Below are 21,031 nucleotides of genomic sequence, written 5' to 3'. Positions count from 1 at the left end.
TCTAGATGGCCACTTCCTTTTTGACTTCCTGGCCTGGAGAGAATGGACTTGGGCCCTTATTACATGGCATGCTGGCTAGTTTTATATCAACCTCACAAGTTATAGTCGTTTTGGAAGAAGGACTCTCAGTTGAGAAAATGTCCTCCAGACCATTGGCCTGTGGGGAAGTCTGTGATGCATTTTCTTGGCTGATGATTGGCATGGGAGGGGCCAGCTCACTGTGAATGGTAGCAACCCTGAGCTGGGGTCCTGGTTACTATAAGAAATCAGGAAGAGCAAAGCAATGACTTCTATCCTGATCTTGTCTCCCTCAGTGATAGATTTACAAGCTGTAAAGTGAAATGAACCCTTTAATTCCTGTGCTGGCTAGTGTTATGTCAACTTGACACACAAACTAGAGTTATTTGAAAGGAGGGAACTTTAATTGAGAAAAATGCCTCCATAAGATCCATCTGCAAGACATTTTCTTAATTACTTATTGATGAAGGATGGCCCAGTCCATTTTGGATGGTGTCATCACTGGGCTCATAGCCCTGAGTTCTATAAGAAAGTAGACTGAGCAAGTCATAGTTAGCAAGCCAGTAAGCAGCACTCCTCCATGGCTTCTGCCTCAGCATCTGCCTCCAGGATCCTGCCCTGTTTCAATTCCTGTTTGGGCTTCCTTCAGTGATGATCAGTGCCATGGAGGTATTAGCCGTGGATAGTAGCACCCCTCAGCTGGAGTCCTGGTTACTATAAGAAATCAGGAAACCCTTTTCTCCCCAACCTGCTATTTGGTCATGGTGTTTCCTCGAAGGAAGAGAAATCCTAACTACTGAAGACACTTCCCAAGTTACTTTTGGTCATGGCAGTTTATCACACCAATAGAAACTAAGACACTCAGTCAGGGAAGCATGGGAGCTGTGAAAGAGAGAACTATCAGTATGATTCTAACAAATCAAATGCAGGTGAGGGAGAGCCTATTGTCCCAGAGCCCTCCACTGGCTGGGATCTGGTGACTGTGTGAAGGAGATAAGCGGGCTCCATGGCGCCTGCTGGCACTGGGCATGGGGAGCCATGCAGGTTTATCTCCCCAGGCAGTAAGCTGTGCTAATTGCTTTGGACACAAGGCCCTTTCCTGGGAAGCAGCATATGCCACATGAATTGTCTGAAGCAAAGATAAAAAGGCACCCTACTCTCCCTTTATTGACATTTAATAATAAGACAGGGCTGTCACTAATTCCCACAAACTATTTATTTTAATTTAAAAAGAGCATGGGGACAGGCCACCTTCTGCCCACAATTGTTGAGCAGTTCCCAGCCTGGCAATTTAGAACCTTCTATTCTGCTGTAGCTAGGCTCCTGAGGACACTTGGAGGACTGTGGGTCAGTGAAATTAACCATGTTTGTATTTTCTTAAAGTAACCTGGCCATTGAAGGGCAGGGTGTTGTTATTTTCTGATACATATTGTATTATAAAGCTACAAATCAGGTTCTTGGCAACATTTCAAGTGTGTGTGTGTGTGTGTGTGTGTGTGTGCACATACTAATGTTTGTATCTTCTTTTTTTTTTCTATTGTTTGGTGAGACCTCTCCCCCACAACACAGAACCATGGATTCTCCACCATAATCCTGATGTTCTTGATTTGTCTTTAGCTGTGCAGATAGTTATATACATTATGCATCTGGAAATAACTTTCAACAACTCAAATACTATCAGATTTAGAAAGGTCCCTTTCAGTGTCCTGTTAGATTTAAGTTTTTACAGGTCATTCATAGCATTTATACCTGTCAGGAAAATACAAAACTGGGCTGGCACTGCAGCTCAGGACATCATTATGAGGGGAAAAAGGCTAAAGGCTTTTCCAAGGTAGGTGTGAAACATGCATTTTCCTTCTTTGACTTAGGCAGACGCTGGACACTTCCCCAGATAGGTATTGTGGGGATCAAATGGTATAATGCTGTTCCCTTAGGAATTTTTTTCCGATGTATTTTTATTTTATTCAATATATTTTTTATTTACATTTCAAATGATTTCCCCTTTTCTGGTCCCCCACTCCATGAAAGTCACATAAGGCCCCTTCCCTCCCCCTGTTCTCCCACCCACCCCGTCCCACTTTCCTGTTCTGGTTTTGCCTTATACTGCTACACTGAGTCTTTCCAGAACCAGGGGCCACTCCTCCATTCTTCTTGTACCTCATTTGATGTGTGGATTATGTTTTGGGTATTCCAGCTTTCCAGGCTAATATCCACTTATTAGTGAGTGCATACCATGATTGATCTTTTGAGACTGGGTTACCTCACTTAGTATGATGTTCTCCAGCTCCATCCATTTGACTAAAAATTTCCTGAATTCATTGTTTCTAATGGGTGAATTAGTACTCCATTGTGTATATATACCACATTTTTGCATCCATTCTTCTGTTGAGGGATACCTGAGTTCTTTCCAGCTTCTGGCTATTATAAATAGGGCTGCTATGAACATAGTGGAGCATAGATCCTTATTACATGCTGGGGAATCCTCTGGGTATATGCCCAGGAGTGGTATAGCAGGATCTTCTGGAAGTGAGGTGCCCAGTTTTCTGAGGAACCACCAGACTGATTTCCAGAGTGGTTGTACCAATTTGCAACCCCACCAGCAGTGGAGGAATGTTCCTCTTTCTCCACAGCCTCGCCAACACCTGCTGTCTCCTGAGTTTTTAATCTTAGCCATTCTGACTAGTGTAAGGTGAAATCTCAGGGTTGTGTTGAGTTGCATTTCCCTGATGACTAATGAAGTTGAGCATTTTTTAACATGTTTCTCCGCCATCCGAAGTTCTTTAGGTGAGAATTCTTTGTTTAACTGTACCCCATTTTTAATAGGGTTATTTGGTTTTCTGGGGTCTAACTTCTTGAGTTCTTTGTATATATTGGATATTAGCCCTCTATCTCATGTAGGGTTGGTGAAGATCTTTTCCCAATTTGTTGGTTGCCGATTTGTCCTTTTGATGGTGTCCTTTGCTTTACAGAAACTTTGTAATTTTATGAGGTCCCATTTGTCAATTCTTGATCTTAGAGCATACACTATTGGTGTTCTGTTCAGGAACTTTCCCCCTGTACCTATGTCCTCAAGGGTCTTCCCCAGTTTCTTTTCTGTTAGCTTCAGAGTGTCTGGCTTTATGTGAAGCTCCTTGAAAACTCATAGCCCTGAGTGCCTCCAAAAAGAAAATGGAGAGTGCATACACTAGCAGCTTAACGACACACCTGAAAGCCCTGGAACAAAAAGAAGCCAATTCACCCAGGAGGAGTAGAAGACAGGAAATCATCAAACTCAGGGCTGAAATCAGTCAAGTGGAAACAAAGAGAACCAAACAAAGAATCAATGAATCCAGGAGCTGGTTTTTTTTTTTTTTTTTTTTTTTTTTTTTAAGAAAATCAATAAGATAGATAAACCCTTAGCCAGAATGACCAAAGAGCAGAGAGAAAGTATCCAAATTAACAAAATTAGAAATGAAAAGGGGGATATAACAACAGAAACTGAGGAAATCCAAAAAATCATCAGATCCTACTAAAAAAACCTATACTCAACACAACTGGAGAATCTGGAGGAAATGGACAATTTCCTAGACAGATACCAAATACCAAATTAAATCAGGACCAAATAGATCATCTAAACAGTCCCATAACCCCTAAAGAAATAGAAGGGGTCAAAGAAAGCCTTCCAACCAAAAAAAAGCACAGGGCCAGATGGCTTCAGTGCAGAATTCTATCAGACCTTCAAAGAAGACCTAACACCAATGCTCTTCAAACTATTCCACAAAATAGAAACAGAAGGAACACCACCCATTTCCTTCTACAAAGCCACAATTACGCTGATACCAAAACCACACAAAGATCCAACAAAGAAAGAGAACTTCAGACCAATTTCCCTTATGAACATCAATGCAAAAATACTCAATAAAATTCTTGCCAACCGAATCCAAAAACACATAAAAACGATCATCCACCATGATCAAGTAGGCTTTATTCCAGGGATGCAGGGATGGTTCAATAAACGGAATTCCATCAATGCAATCCACTACATAAACAAACTCAAAGAAAAAAACCACATGGACATTTCATTGGATGCTGAAAAAGCATTTGACAAATTTCAGCATCCTTTCATGCTTAAAGTCTTGGAAAGAACAGGAATTCAAGGTCCATACCTAAACATAGTAAAAGCAATATACAGCAAACCGGTAGCCAGCATCAAACTAAATAGAGAGAAACTTGAAGCAATCCCACTAAAATCAGGGACTAGACAGGGCTGCCCCCTTTCTCCTTATCTTTTCAATATTGTACTTGAGGTACTAGCTCGGGCAATTAGACAACATAAGGAGGTCAAGGGGATACAAATTGGAAAGGAAGAAGTCAAACTATCCTTATTTGCAGATGATATGATAGTCTACCTAAGTGACCCAAAAAACTCCACTAGAGAACTCCTACAGCTGATAAACAACTTCAGCAAAGTGGCAAGTTATAAAATCAACTCAAGCAAATCAGTGGCCTTCCTATACTCAAAGGATAAGCAGGCTGAGAAAGAATTTAGGGAAATGACACCCTTCACAATAGCCACAAACAGTATAAAGTACCTTAGGGTGACTCTTACCAAACATGTGAAAGATCTGTATGACAAGAACTTCAAGACTCTGAAGAAGGAAATGGAAGAAGACCTCAAAAAAAAAAAAAATGGAAAAACCTCCCATGCTCATGGATCGGCAGGATTAATATAGTTAAAATGGTCATTTTGCCAAAAGCAATATACAGATTCAATGCAATACCCATCAAAATCCCAACTCAATTCTTCATAGAGTTAGAAACAGCAATTCTCAAATTCATCTGGAATAACAAAAAACCCAGGATAGCTAAAACTCTTCTCAACAACAAAAGAAATTCTGAGGGAATCAGTATCCCTGACCTTAAGCAATACTACAGAGGAATAGTGTTAAAAACTGCATGGTATTGGTACAGTGACAGGCAGGCGGATCAATGGAACAGGATTGAAGATCCAGAAATGAACCCACACACCTATGGCCACTTGATCCTCGACAAAGGGGCTGAAAACATCCAATGGAAAAAAGATAGCCTTTCCAACAAATGGTGCTGGATCAACTGGAGGTCAGCATGCAGGAGAATGGGAATTGATCCATCTTTGTCTCCTCGTACTAAGCTCAACTCCAAATGTTTGTATTTTCTTTATGTGCTCTCCCTTTAGGACAGGGTCTCTTACTAAAACCTGTAGCTCACCAAGTGACTAGACTAGCTGGCCCATGAGCTCCTAAGAGCCTCCTGTCTCTGCTTCCCTATATTCTAGCTGAGCTCAGGTCCTCATGCTTGTGATGCAAGAATGTTCAGAACTAAGATACCTCCACAGCCACTGACTTTCTGGTTTCCTTTTTTAAACTTTAAATATTGATAATAATCCTCCCCAACTTATCCTGGCATTCCCTCTATTTGCGCAAGATTTGGAAACGTTTATAGAACTCTAAATGAAGCTTCCATAGAACATGTGTGTGCCTGAAGCCATATGAAGGATGCCTGTAGCCATGGCATGGCTGTGAGAACAGCTAGAGAACATGAAAATAGGATGGCAGCATCCTAAAGCAGGAAACTGATGACTGGATTTCACAGAACTCCCACCTATAGAATTTTTGCTTGCTCCAAATCATTTATTCCTCTGAGCCTTCTCAGCAGGGTGCTGAATAGGTTCTAGATAAGTCTCTCTGACAGCTTAGGGATAAGCACCCTTGAGGAGTCTTTGTAGGTGTCAGACAGGGAAAGGAGTCTCACAAAGATAATGAAAACCTAGGTCAGATTGACTTTGCCAACATGGATGGGACATTGGGGAGTCTATTGGCAGGTAGCTCATTGTCAACAAATGTAAAGCACAGTACAATTTGAGAAAATGTTTTCAGGCAGCCATAAGTCCAATTCTACATGTAAATAAAGCTTACAGAGTGACAACATAGAACCTCCTTTACAAAGTACATGGGATTGTGATCCCATTTACAGTGGGTCCTATAGCTAAATGCATCTAGTGTGGTCTCCGATTAATGGCATAGAAGTCAGCAGGCCATAAAGTACCTGTGACATCTCCTCTGAGAATGGGTAATGGTCATACCAAGGAATGAGGGTGAGGTCTGTCCCTTCAGATAACAAAAGGTCACCAGGCTCCTAAATACCTCCACTCTCAGCTTTCCGGGTGGAATGCTGGTGCTTATTTTGTCTCTTCCAGTGAGGAGACATCACTGTGTGATCAATATTCCTGGTTCTCTTAGTACTTCCTGCAAGTACAATGCCCTTGTGTCCTCTACACACTCTGGCTTTTTTTTTTTTTTTTTTTAGCTACAGCAGCTCTGTTGTACTGTGATATAATAGTCACTTCCCATCATGAGCCACTAGACACAGCAGTTAGAGATTCTAAAATGAAAACAGTCTCCCATTGCTTTCTTGTACCGTAGTTCTCTCTGATGAGTCATTCACTAGCCTAGTACTTCTGAGTATTAAGTGGTCAAGTCCTGTTTTCATGTTCCAGTCTTCTCCCCTCCACCACGGACTTCTCTCCTTGGTTCTTTGCCTCATCCATATGAGTACTATTCCTGCAATATCCAGGTGGCTGGTGGCTTCCACCAGCCTTGGCTTTCCAGCAGCCTTACTGAGTGACAGCCCTCTCCTGCATTACAGTAAAAGTCCTGGGTCAATGCCCTTGTGTGACAGTGGGAGTTGCTCGTGAATGATCCCATTTCTTGGTCTGGGAAGCTACACTGGCCAGTTCAATAGTCAACCTAGAACCATCTGGGAGGAGAGTCTTACTGAGAGATGATCTAGATCAGACTGGCATGTGGGCATATCTGTGTGGGATTGTCTTGATTGTTAACTAATATAGGAAGACCCATCCCACTGTGAGTAGCACTATTCCCTAGGCACAGGTTTCTAGGCAGTGTAAGATAGGAGAAAGCAGATAAGCAAGCAAGGAAGGAAGCTCTTGACTGTGGATGTGATGTGACTAGCTGCTTGAGTTCCTACCTGGGATGCCCCTCAGTGGTGGGCTGTAACCTGGAATTGTAAGGTGAAGAAACCTCCACTAAGTTGCTTAGTGTGGATATTTTATCACACCAACAGAAATGAAACTAAGACATAAAATGAAAACATAGTCTCATTCAAACCATATATAATGTGCTGGTATAAGAGAGTCAGGAGAAAGAAACAGAGGCCCGAGTTCCCATCTGTATCATTAAGAGGTCTCTTGGGGAAGAGAACCAATAGAAGGAATGGGGATTTGTTAGATTGGCTTAAGGGATATAGTCTGAGCAATCCAACAACAGATGTTTTTGCACTGCAGAGGCTGAGAGCCAGGTAAGTACTCGTCCCATGAGTCTAGGTACTTGACAGTCCCACAGCATCTCTGGGGGCTTAGGGGAGCTGTGGAGAGCCACTGGCCTCAGTCTAGATTAGAAGCCAGGGAAGCTTGGTGAACTGGGAAAGGAACTGGGAAGGCATACAGGGAGGAAGCAAAGCTTTCCCTCAGACCTCCTTTTACCTGGGCTATCACTAGAAGTCGCCAACCATATTTCAAGTGGATCTTCCCACTTCAAATAACCTGATCCAGAGAAGCCCTCAGAGGTATGCCAACCACTTATCCCTTACTGGATTCCATCCCCAGTTAACCTGACATGCAAGACTGCCTCATACTACATGAGGCTTAGACTCACCATTCATCATTGAGAGGATGAGCCAAAATGACTACTCCCTCTTTTCTTTGGGTTAGCATTGATCTGTGAAAGCCTCTGTATCAGTGGTAGTATTCTTTCATGAGTACTGATGAGGAGGAGGTCTCTAGCCACAAGGGGGTAATGAGCACTTGAGAATGTGGCCTGAGCGACAGAGGGGCGGGGATTTTAATGGCTGATCATTTTACTTCAGCTTAAATGTCAGGAACTATAGGCTGCCCATGGCTACCAAAGTGGGCAGAGCAGCCGGTCAGTGGACGTGCATCCTGGGAAATAGTTTCCCAGAAGGCACCTCTGTGTGCAGAGGTGGTCTGATGGTTAAATGCAGCTCTAGGAGCAGTGGGCAGATCTGTTTTATGTTAAGTTAATAAGAGGCTATAGTATGGAATGAGGGAGAGAAGAGAGAAACAGAGAAGAAGCTTTCTCTTGGAGGAAATCTTTTTTCACCTAATGTATGAATCATATTTTTGACAGAAAAAAAACTAACCAAATGAACTGACCTTGTTACAAAGAGCACAGACCCCACCTATGTGCTGTGTGTGTGTTCCATTTGACTCTCTGTGCCCAACCATAAAAGCAGCCCTTGTCTAAAACAGCATGTGACACACAGCTGCACATGGATCAAGCAAAGAATAAAAATGGTAGCCATGCGGTAGAAATGGGTGTGACTGAGCGCTGCTGAGCATGTGATGGCTATGACACCTGTGGTCCCTCATGTGCCATGCTTCTTTGAAGGGTTTCATAGTTACTTTCTTATAAGGCTGAGGCTGGACTTCTGGACAGAACAAGAATAAACAGAAGAGGCTCTGGGCTGCTACCAAGGAGGTTCCTTCCCTTTGTATGCAGCCCTCGAAGTTCTTCTGGGTTTCTAGGCTTCTCTACTTTGCCACAAGTACAGCTCTGTGAGAAGATCTGTGTAATTCTTGCATGTTAGACATGTCTAACTGAGCAGCTACTATTTGTACCTGTTGTGTCATAAGCCCAGAAGACAGAGTCCGGCTTGTCTTGAAGAACTAATCAGTTTTGAGTAGGGATAGAGTTGAGATAGTTGCTTATCAGGAGTGCTGAATGCATGCTAGATCTGAGTGTACAAGGTAGCAGCAACCTGAGGTTGCAAACTGTGCTGGTTAACAGAGACCCTGGGGGAAAGCTGCTTACTATAGTGTTCCTGCAGCTTATTCAGGTGCTTACTCATACAACCCAGGACCACCTGCCTAGGGGTGGCATCACCCACAATGGGCTTGACTCAACTTGATACACACTTGAGCTATCTGGAAAGAGGAAACCTCAATTGAGAAAAGCCCTCCATTAGAATGGCCTATGGACATGTCTAAGTCTCGGGGACATTCTTGATTAATAATTGGTACTGTAGGGTCCAGCCCACTGTGGGTGGTACCACCCCTAGGCAGGTGGTCCAGGGTTGTGAGAAAGCATCTAAATAAGTCATAAGAGCAACATAGTAAGCAGGTTTCCACCAGAATCCCTGCTTCAGGACCCTGCCTCGAGCTCCTGCCCTGCCTTCTTTCAGTGATCGTTTTTTGACCTGGGAGTTGAAGGATAAAATAAAGTCCCACAGTTGTGTTCTGGTCTGAGAAGAATATTAAGACCCAGTGGAGGTCCTGTGGCCTGGTCTGAGAAGCAAATGGCCTGAGGAAGCATCGTAAGATAAGAAGAGATGGCATCAACCCTGACCCCAAGAAGCAGTTGGGAGTATGGCAGGAGAGCTGGTGGGGGGGGGGGGGGCGGCGACTGATAGTAGGTTCCAGGAAGAGAAGACACTCGCAGAGTTCTAATGGAATTTTCTGCACTCTTGTTTCAGCACTTCAGGGAACATTTGGACAAACTTTTTGCCAAAGGGATTGGAATGCTGGATATTGCACTGAATGAGGCCTTCAACATACTGAGTGACGTAAGTACACCTTTTACCCACTTTCTCAGGCTCAGCATTTGATGGGGTTTGTAGAAAGTTGAGGTCAGTGTTATTTTCTGTCCTGGGGTGCTCTGAGAAGAACAGGCACAAACTGGACTTCCACCACATCTGGATCAGGGTGTGAGCTCTGCAGAACAAGGTTGTTGTCATTTTGCATGCGAGCAAATGGAAGGTCAGGGTGGTGGGTCCCTCAGCAGTGCACATCTGGAGGGTCAGGGTGGTGGGTCCCTCAGCAGTGCACAGCTGGAGGGTCAGGGTGGCGGGTCCCTCAGCATTGTACAGCTGGAGGGTCAGGGTGGTGGGTCCCTTAGCAGTGCACAGCTGGAGGGTCAGGGTGGCAGGTCCCTCAGCATTGCACAGCTGGAGGGTCAGAGTGATGGGTCCCTTAGCAGTGCACAGTTGGTGTGTGGGAAATAATTCATCTGGGTCTGAGGCTTAGGCTTTCAATGATTCTGCTTTGCCATCCAGTGAAATCCCAGCCTAGATTTGGGTTTTTCATACATAGCCACACTGGCTCTTGAGTCAAGAATTGTCACAACACCTAGTTTCTTTTATTAATAACATGCATGGACACAAATCAAGCCATTTTGGTCTCAATCCAGAGAAAGGTTTTTCCTCCTGAGGAGGAAATGGGGCAAACAGGAAAGAAGGTGTCTACTCAGCTTCTCCACTCTATACCCAAAGCCAGCTCCTCTTGCCTCACTCCCAGGGGCTGTTGGCTACAGATGATTAGAATGTATGCAAGAGTTCATATTCTGAAGCTGGGATGTACAAGTAAAGTGTTTGCCAGTTGCCAGCATACACAAAGCCCTGTGCATGGGAGCAGACACCTTTACAAGTATAAACTTAGTAGCTGGGCAATGGAGGCAGATGAATCAGAAGTTCAAGTTCATCTTCAGCTACATAGTGAGATCAATGCCAACTTCAGTTCCAGGAGTCAGTCTCTTTTCCTTAGTGCCCCTGTCCCCCTGTTCATCTGTCTGTCTGTCTCTCTCTCCCTCTCTCTCTTTGTGTGTGTGCCCCTGTCCCCCTGTTCATCTGTCTGTCTGTCTCTCTCTCCCTCTCTCTCTTTGTGTGTGTGTGTGTGTGTGTGTGTGTGAGAGAGAGAGAGAGAGAGAGAGAGAAGAGAGAATTCATGTTTATAGAGCAGATCTCTGCTCTTTTTTTAATTTTTTTTACTTGCTAGTGTCTTTTTTTATATTTTATTTTATTTTATTTACATTGCAAATGATTTCCCCTTTTCTGGGTCCCCACTCCCCGCAAGTCCCATAAGCCTTCTTCCGTCCCCCTCTTAATAGCATCTTAATAGCTTAGGCAGAGCTCTGACTTGGGCAGAAGGTAAGCTGTTCCTTCACATTGGTTTGGAACCAGACGGGTGACTTCCCAGAACTTGCAGCTCTCAGTCTCTGAAGTCCTGAATTTATTGGTCTCTTTCTAAGAAGTGATACTGAAAGACTTGTCATGATTTGGAAGTTCAGTCTTTTTATCTCAAGAACTACTTGGAGCTAGGAGTGCTTGTTGGGAGTCTTCCCTGTGGCTCACCCTGTGGCTCACCTGTTGTGGTGATTGAGGGCGATGGGTTAGGGAATTGTCATGTACTTGGGTTTGTGGCCCTAGTTTGGCTGAATGGGGAACCTGGTGCGATGCCAAATAATAGATTCTCAGTCCTGGTCTTTCACATAGGAAGGCAGATGTGCAGTGTGCACATCTGGAGACATGGGCAGAAGCACCTATTCATCCTACACAGGGCATGTGCAACTCAGAGAAAGCATTCCACGTAGGTCCAACTTGCTAAACACGTTTTGATTATTGTTACTTCTAGCTACACACATGACTCAAGGGAGGCACACTACCAAGAAGTCCCATCCCCACGTAAGAACTCTGTCCCCAGTGAGATCCCATCACCTTCAGCAATCTCGGCTATCGGTGCATTGTCCTACTTCTTTCGTTGCTAGGACTCCAGACTAAGTAATCCTATGACCCCGATGAAGCAGATGGATACGTCCCACCTGGAGGAAATTTAAGTATATGCCTAATAAAAAAAGAGGTTAAGGGGTGAGACATACTGTGAAGAATCTAAATGAGATCATGTTTTAGCTCCAGGATGTACCAGATAGGATTATAGTTGATAAGATAAAGCAAGAGTTATAAAAAAAAGTTAGGGTAGTTACTTTTTTTAAAAAAAGCTTATGGTCTTATGTGTGACATGTCCAGAAAGTATATAGTGTAAAAGTAGATCCATACTTGACTTTCCAATCAGCTTGGGCCTTAAGCATGGTTCATTGTTCCTTTATTAGCCTTCTTAGAAAATAAAGTCCATAGTAGCTTTTTATATAAAGTCCATAGTAGCTCACTATCAGCACCTTCACGGTGAATCTCATGGCCTGGGTTAGAATTCTTGATTCTCAGCTCGTGAGAAGCTTTACCTAGACTTTAGCCTTGGGGGCTCGTTCTTCCACACTGTCTAACCCCCAGCCTTTCTAGCCCGTCTCAGAGCAGCTCTCGCCTTCTCTCTGAGACTCACCTCTTGCATGGCCTTTTATCCATCCCCTCTCCCGTTTTCTTTGCCTTTAGCATTTGTTTGTTTGTTTGTTTATTGTCCCTACCATTCATCAGTTTTGTTTTCTTTTCTTTTCTATTTTCTATATTTGTTTATATTCCAAATGCTTTCCCCTTTCCCGGTTTCCCCCTCCCCATATGCCCCATAAGCCATTCCCTCCACCCATTCCCCAATCACCCCCTCCCACTTCTCTGTCCTGGTACTCCCCTACAGTGCTACATCAAGCCTTTCCAGGACCAGGGCCCGCCTTCCTTCTTCTTGGGAATGATTTGATATGTGAGTGTGTCTTGGGTATTCAGAGCTTCTGGGCTAATATCTTCTTATCAGTGACTGCATTCCATGTGTGTTCTTTTGTGATTGGGTTACCTCACTTAGGATGATATTTTCCAGTTCCAACCATTTGCCTAAGAATTTCATGAATTCATTTTTTTAATTGCTGAGTAGTATTCCATTGTGTAAATATACCACATTTTCTGTATCCATTCCTCCATTGAGGGACATCTGGGTTCTTTCCAGCTTCTGGCTATTATAAATAAGGCTGCTATGAACATAGTGGAGCATGTGTCCTTATTGCATGCCGGGAATCCTCTGGCTATATGCTCAGGAGTGGTATAACAGGGTCCTCCGGAAGTGTTATGCTCAGTTTTCTGAGGAACCTCCAGACTGATTTCCAGAGTGGTTGTACCAGCTTGCAATCCCAGCAGTGGAGGGGTGTTCTTCTTTCTCCACATCCTTGCCACCACCTGCTGTCTCCTGAGTTTTTAATCTTAGCCATTCTGACTGTTGTGAGGTAAAATCTCAGGGCTGTTTTGATTTGCATTTCCCTAATCACTAATGATGTTGAACATTTCTTAAAGTACTTCACAGCTATTTGAAATTCTTCAGGTGAAAAATCTTTGTTTAGCTCTGTACCCCATTTTTAATAGGGTTATTTGGCTCTCTGGAATCTAACTTCTTGAGTTCGTTGTATATATTGGATATTAGCCCTTTGTCGGATATAGGATTGGTGAAGATCTTTTCCCAATTTGTTAGCTGTCATTTTGTCCAATTGACAGTGTCCTTTGCCTTCAATAAATGGTGCTAGCTCAACTGGAGGTCAGCATGCAGAAAAATGAAAATTGATCCATTCTTAGCTCCTTGTACCAAACTCAACTCCAAGTGAATTAAAGACCTCAACATAAAACAAGACACACTGAAACTAATAGAAAAGAAACTGGGGAAGACCCTTGAGGACATGGGCACAGGGGAAAAGTTCCTGAACAGAACACCAATAGCTTATACTCTAAGATCAAGAATTGACAAATAGGACCTCATAAAATCACAAAATTTCTGTAAGGCAAAGGACACTGTCAATTGGAAAAATCAGTTTTGTTTTCAAACATTCCTGAGCCAGTGTTAGGATAAATGCTGCTCCTCCAAGATCTTCAACATAGGGTTGTGTGCAAGTCAGGGATCCACCTTGATTCTGTATATTTGCAATTCACTCACATCTGTATTTTTACTTCATTTAAAAACTTAAATACATTTTTGCAAGAAGGTCCTTAGCACTTGTAAAAATTAAAGGCTAGGAGAAGTCCTATAAGGTAGTGGCATTGTAAAAACATGTGTTTATTTCAGTACTCAAACTGTCAGGCTCAGGAAAACTTCATATCATAAACTTAATAGTAACATCTTATAATATGGGCCCACTAAGCATAGTTTTGGGCATAATACCCTTTATATTCTCAAAATTGTTGTATCTACACTGCCAGAAGTCACCAAGACCTAGAGAAAAGCCAATGTGGGTAGCTTTTCCCCACCTCAAATCCTTTTTAATAATTTGTCAACACTCATGTAAATATGTAAGTATGTATGTATTGTTTAAGTATGTATGCATGCATGATTGTGTATTTGTGGATACACAGAGTATAACTTGTGGGAGTCTTTTCTCTCCTTCTACCATGTGGGTTCCCAGGATTGAACTCCATTACGCTTGGAAGCCAATACCTTTTACCCACAGAGCCATCTCACTGGCTTCTACTATCTTAAATAGTGAATCTTTCTACCTATTGATAGGGTTGATCTTTACCTGTTCAAACCCTGTGAAGTCTGGCCAGTCAGACCCCACATGGACTGCTCATCAATCCTAGACAGCAGGAAACAGCCCTGATAAAGGCTGTCAAGTGTCTATACCAGAAAATTGTGAGCAGTTGACACCATATTATTCTGAGTACACATTCATCTTATAGAGAGACATTGCCACCCCACCTCTCACCACTGGGCTTTTTAAACAGCTAAACTCTTAGACAAACACAGAGATGCTTTATCTTCCATGAAAATGAGGCTTTATCTATTTTCCACTTCATCAATGTAGCCTTTAAGTGACAAAATTCTCTTCCTGTGCATTATGTCTGCCTCTGCAAGCTTATATAAAATTAAGGAGCTGTTTTACACACACACACACACACACACACACACACACACACACACACACACATACACTTCCCATGCACACACTCATTGAGATTGTGACTGACTGGAGCTTAGAATGGCTCAGGGGTTGTGATAATTAAATGGAATTTATTCTGTCTTGCAATTACCAACATTTCATTTTTGGTATTTGCTCAGATGACTTAAAGGCTCATGGCCATTGATACTCATGACTTTGAAAGAGCATTCAAGTAAACTTCTAAGCCCTCTCCAGTTATTGATCTCTACTCCATTCATTAGACTCCACAAAGAACACAGAACCAGTTTGCTACAGTAGTTAACATCTACCTTGTCATATGACAACTGCAATTATCTTTTTTGGCGATGAATGTGATCTTTGCAGTGATTACCTTTAAAATTTTTTTCTTAGCCAATTAAATAAAATTCAGTGACATTTCAAAGACTGTTAATCACAACCAAATGCTCTAAATGTCAGGATGCATTGGAAGTTTCCCTGCTAACTGATGAATCAGGGAGCTAATTGTAGTTCATCACCAGGCCTGTGTCATTGTTATTATTATGGAAAACACTTTCATCACTCTCCCTATTCAATGAAAAAAAGTTCTAGACAAATATGAAGAGAAGAGATATTACTCATCAAAGCATTTGAATTTAATTGCGTTCCTCAAAAATCCTCTAAGTCCACATTACTTCAGAGGATATGCAAGGGACCCTGCCTGAGAGGAAAGCATGGTCTTTGTTAATAAATAGCTCCTGGGGGGCTGTGATTTTTAATCCCCAGTCCTCAGATACCTCCATTTCCCTCCCTTTCTTCCCCTTTGTCAGGAATGTTTCTTCTAGGATGGTTTTGAATGAGTTCCCGGAATAACCCCAGTCCCTGCTCTCTGAAGTCTCTGTGCCCGGAAACAGGCATGGCTTTCATTCTGAGGCTTGCTGTGGGCTTTTCAAAGACCAGGAGAAGGAGGCGGAATGTAGCCTCCCTACCCATCACCTCAACAAGCAACATCTCCAGAAGGCCAGGATTGAAGGCTGTGCTTCCTTACTGAAGTAAAGAAGAAAGACACTACCCTGAGTAAAATCTCAGTGGTGTCTGTGAGGAGGACGGGGTAGTTTATTTATTCACACTTAGGAGGCTTAAAAGAGGTCAACCCTTGGCTGACAAATGGTGACAGCCACCTGGTAGACAGTGGCATCATAGCAGGGGTGAGTACAAGACTGGGAGGCCATGTCTTGGACCAGGAAGCCAGAGACACTGAAAGCCCTGCTCACTCTTATTACTTGCTTTCCCAAGAACCATCTTCATCTTTTTATATTATTATTATTATTATTCACTTTATATCTGATCATAGCACCCTCCCTCCTCTCTTCTTAGTCCCACCCTTACAAATTTCTCCCCCCATTGCCCCCTCCTCTTCATCCTGGGATATCTGTTCCCTGTCCGTCATCTTGGTCTCTTTTGAGGACAGCAGTCTTGGTGATTGGTGCTCTTGGGACCTCCCACTTGGCACTGCCTCTCACAGATCCATACCACTTCTTCATATTCATCTGTACTAAAAGTCACCCCTGTAACACAGGGACAATTGGAGAACATTCTCAGACCACAACAGTCACTCTCTACCCAGGAACTCCCCTATCATTACTGAAAAGCTATAGAGTGCAGACCCTGCTAAATGTAGGTGCAATTGCTGCTCTGCCCATGCTCACACTCCAACTGGTAGACAGAAGTCCTTTCTCCGTGGGCTACGTATTACCTCTCTGGGCCTCAGCCCTCCTTGGTTCATGCTAGTACCTTGGTATACAATGAACATTTAATCTCTGTTATAACAGCTAAATAAGGATGTTGCTATTCCCATGTTACAAATGGAGAAATGGATGGTCAGGAAAGAGAACATCTCAGGAATATATCTGGTTCTGGAGTAGAACTGAGGACTTTCCTCTGTATCATGATTTTCCATATGTAGGCGGTTAGCTTGCTCTGCCCTAATAAGGCCTCAGATTAATTCCATCCATCAATCATCTATCCATCCATCTGTCCATCTGTCTATCCACCTGCACATGCACACAAACTTACATACATACAGTTATTTATAGTAAATATATCAGACTTGTAAACAGATAGAGACTAGACATTATTATCTTGTATTTGAATGCCTTATTTGTTCCCTAGGCCACTGTGGACCAAATAGAAAGGCTAAGAGTATTCTTCATTCTCTTCCAGTGATTTGGTCAAGACATATAACACATTCTTTGCTGAGGTACCCTTCCTTCTCTAGACAAGTGCTGGGAAAGTACTCTTCCTCTGACCCACAAGTCAGCCTCCAATTCCTCCCACCCTGCCCACCCGCAAGACAGATTTGTTGTTGATGATCTTTAAAGAAAAAATGGCATTCTTAGCAAAGTCTTCCCTGAGAATAGTGTGTAAAACTTTCCACTTCCTCTTTCCCTTCTCTGTTTCCTCTTTCTGGAATTATCATCATCAGGCACATAGTATAGTTTTCTATGTATTTCAAAGAGAATACAAAATTAAGCAAAGGAAGTGAGTTGGGCATGCTTCATCCCCAGTAGCGCTCATGCTTGTGAGCAGATGAATAAGCAGGAGAAGATTGTGGTGGAGGGAGGGTTTGATGCTGAAGTTCAAGGCATATTATATGTGTCAGTGCCACAGCATTGCTGTGTCATTGTGGGGCCTTCACGGACTTGGTGTTACCTTGACTTGCATTATGAATAGCATTCATTACAGATATTTTTCACCTCCACTTCACAGTAAGGATATACTACTCTGGTAATTATGTCTGCTCACTTGCAGGTCTTTCTCAGGAAGGCTAGAAGCTTTGTTTGTGAGATCAAACCCAGGGCCTCACATATACAAGGCAAGAAGTGATCTGCCACTGAGCCACATCTCATGCTCCCATTCCTATAATGTGACTTTTGTTTGTTTTGAGAACAGAGACTCAACCTGAAACCCAGGCTTGCCTGGAAACATAGACCAAAATGACCTTGAACTTGCTTCAATCCTCCTGCCCTTCTGTCTCCCAATTGCTAGTACTTCAAGCATATGCTGCAACCCTGGCTATGAGTAGGAGCTTTTAAAACATGTAATGTTGGGATTTATATACTAGCAAGTACAATCTGGGGTTTCTAGCACATCACACATACTAACAAACTAATCCAAAGCTTTTGTGCTACAACATGTATTTTAAGTTCATCGTTCAAAGAGTTCTTAACCTTAGAATGTTCCTAACTTGAGTTTTCTAACTTGATTCTTGTCTAAAGCCCGTTTCTAACATGTGAAACATCCTGTAACTATTCAACTCCCTCAGATCAGCCTTATTCAGATTTTGAAAGAGAAGTTGCCTTTCTCATAGCCTGCTGCCCTTCCTAATGTACCCTAAGAAGTCCTTGACTGACTAAGCAGTGGCTTGTTTTCTGCAGTGAAGGTGGTGCTTTGGAGCAGAACAACTTAGGTAGACTGCACAGACATGTTTTAGAACTTCCCTCCTTGCCTTGGTCTTCAGTTAGTTCCAACTTCTGCAGTTGGTTGCAGTTTGTCATCCTTAGAGGACAAAGGTGACCCTTGTGGAAAATTACTCTTGTGGGCTGCCCTGACAATGCTATGAACTCTTGGATTGTGAAAGTTTCCTAAGCTCAGGATCATCTGCCGTGGAAGTCTTGAGATCCAGACTCTCTGACATGTGCTTTGTTTTAAACATTTCTTCCCACAGTTCAACCACACTGGACAAGGAAGCATTTGCAGCCAGGCCATCATGCTCATAACTGATGGGGCCGTGGACACCTATGATACCATCTTTGCAAAATACAATTGGCCAGACCGAAAGGTGAGTTGATACTGAGACCATCTGTGCAGTGGTGCCCTTGGCCAGCCTTTACTACAACCTCCAGATCATCCACAGATAAGTATTCCATGTCAGCTTAATCTCATAATAACCTATGGTTTCTCAGCCTGTCTTTGTGGGTTGACCAAAATCAAATACTATGGCTTTTGTAGATTTGGAAATGAAACTGGTTTTGGAGAGAATGAAGGAGCCTATGAAGATATGTTTAATGTGTTATATGAAAAGATTCATTGTGAAGTACCTCCTCTTGGTAGGTAGTATTTCCCTTTAATTTATTTTCCTTGAAGCCAGAGCTACCTGATAGGCGCTGAATGCTGGGTTGACTGCAGTGGCCTTGAAGGCATTTCCTCAAATATGCTTGCTTCCATAGGACTTTCTGTGACTCACTCTACCTCTTCTCTCTGTTCCTAGGTACAATCTCCTGAACTTGTCAAAGTTTGTTGGTCCTCTGTTATAAATTACCTCTTAGTTTCCAAGTAGAATCAAGAAATTATTGTTTTTTAACCTTTTGAACCCATATATTAGGACATCCATGACTTACATCAATGTTTTTGGGGAACCTAATGGTTTGATTTCTCAATGCTGGTAGCCAGTTAGGGTTCCCCGATGGAAGGTTTATGGATACTTGGACCCTATCCACATCCAAACCTCTGGGAATGTGTCTTCATAACCCATGGTTTTAAACAAGTTCCCCTAATGGGTACATAACAATGAACCTGCAATTGGGAGTCATGGAGCCACTTATGTGGTAGGATTTCAGCAGAACAATGTCAGGCAGGGCTGGTGCCCCAGGCATCTTCTTGTTCCCTGTGTTATCCTGACTGTTTGTATAGGAACACGAGACAGCCCAGGCCATGGCCACCTTCCTTTCTCTGTATGTTTACTTTATAGGACATAACTAACTTAGCTCATTTGTAGAGAAGAAAAGGAAGGTGGCTATACTTTCTGCTATGCCCAGGGAGCATGCGTATTGTGGGACTGTAACAGGAAAAGTTGTTTTATCTTATGGTTGTCATTCTTGACCCATGCAGGTCTCTGATCCATGTAAGACCTTACTTCTCATCTACCCAGTGACTCTGCGGATGAAAGCTGCCTGTGCTCTGTACAGCGCAGTTCCCTAAAGGATTATTGTCTGGTTCCTTGGGAACAGCCACCACCTCTGAAACTAGGGGGAACCTGGCAGCGTTTGGTTTACTGGAAACGTGTAGTATGCTGGTGTGGCACCTGTGAGAATAGTCAGGAGTAAGTGTGACCCACTAGAGCCAAGGAGATTAGAGCCTAACCCTCAAATCAGATGGAAGTTCCCTTTTGGATTTAACCCAAGAAATTAGATGCTAGACTCTAAGATCTAATTAGGGTGGTGTCTTTTCAGGACAGACAGAGGCCATATTCACCCCTAATGCACACATAAGATGTGTAGAGAGGAGGATGGACATCTTTGTGTCCCTGTAGGACCCAGCACAGTAAGAGTTTGAATAACCAGTCTTGTGGGGATGGGATTTAGTGGTTGAGCATACCAGCTGAAAGTCCAGCAGCAGGAAGTGAGAGCAGATTCTGAGATGTTTTACAGGCAAAATAGAAAGTTCACAGATGGCCTGGCATCACACAGCATAGTGAAGGATATTCTGAATCATTTGGGGACTGAAAAAAAAAAAAGAAGAAAGTGGTGGGCCTTTTATAAGCATCTCCATTTATGAGTACTATCCATTATGTATGGCATGTGCTGTGCTATATAAATCTCTACCGTTAGGGGATTGTGGACAGAGAGTAGTTACCTAGAGATGTTCGCACCGAAACATTCTGACCTTGCTTATAGGGAAAGATAATGGCTAAAAGATGCGAAGCCCTACGCCTTCAGATGCAATACAGATTTCTCATATCTTTTCCTAATGAGCACTTCTGACTGTCAGCCTGGCGTTTTGATGATGTACTGTAGCGAGGGGCCTATAAATGAAGCCACTTCTTTTCTTAGAAAATGTCAAGCAGAAGCAGAAATTATTTCTGTAGTAAGTAGGTCTTTTATTACTTGAAATTAATAGTGTACCCCTCTCTGCCCTTCAACCCCAGGATGGAGAATTCCATGACATCCATATGCACATACGATCTCTGTGTTATGAACTTCCTCATGAGGGTACAGGTGATAAACTTACATAGCATCCCAATATGATTTACCACCTCAGTAAAGTAAGATGATATGGAAGGTCTAGGCAGTCATCTTTCTCCATTATTTTGAACACTAGCTATTTAGGAAAGGATTGTGTCTGACATGCAGTAATTGGCAATCTTTGAGACTATAAAAACAGGAAGTACGGTCAGGGGAGAGAGATGATTATAAGAATGGAACATGATTCCCATGAAACAGTAGATCTCAGACCTAACTAAGCCCAGACCTACCTGGAGGGGTGGTTCTTATACATGGACCAACCTAGGACTTTTGACTCAATATGTCAGTGTAGCCTGAGAGTAAAGATACAAATTAGGTAACTGAAGGAAGCCGATGCCATTGATGGAAACCCCACACATAAGAGAT

At 42.8% G+C, this 21,031-nt stretch overlaps 1 protein-coding gene across 1 annotated transcript in view; it reads left to right on the top strand.

The window, feature by feature from the left end:
- The window catches only part of Cacna2d3 (calcium voltage-gated channel auxiliary subunit alpha2delta 3), an 827,632-nt gene that overhangs the window by 423,904 nt on the left and 382,697 nt on the right, over positions 1-21,031 (top strand). Inside the window, exons 10-11 of the mRNA XM_052190624.1 lie at positions 9,547-9,636; positions 18,370-18,483. Coding sequence (XP_052046584.1) covers positions 9,547-9,636; positions 18,370-18,483 — 204 coding nt within the window. The remainder of the gene's footprint in view (positions 1-9,546; positions 9,637-18,369; positions 18,484-21,031) is intronic.

Source organism: Apodemus sylvaticus, chromosome 8 (genome assembly GCF_947179515.1).
Source record: "Apodemus sylvaticus chromosome 8, mApoSyl1.1, whole genome shotgun sequence".
NCBI classification, from domain to species: Eukaryota; Metazoa; Chordata; class Mammalia; order Rodentia; family Muridae; genus Apodemus; species Apodemus sylvaticus.
The sequence above is the reverse complement of the archived record's forward strand: the minus strand, read 5'-3'. Positions and strand labels throughout refer to the sequence as shown.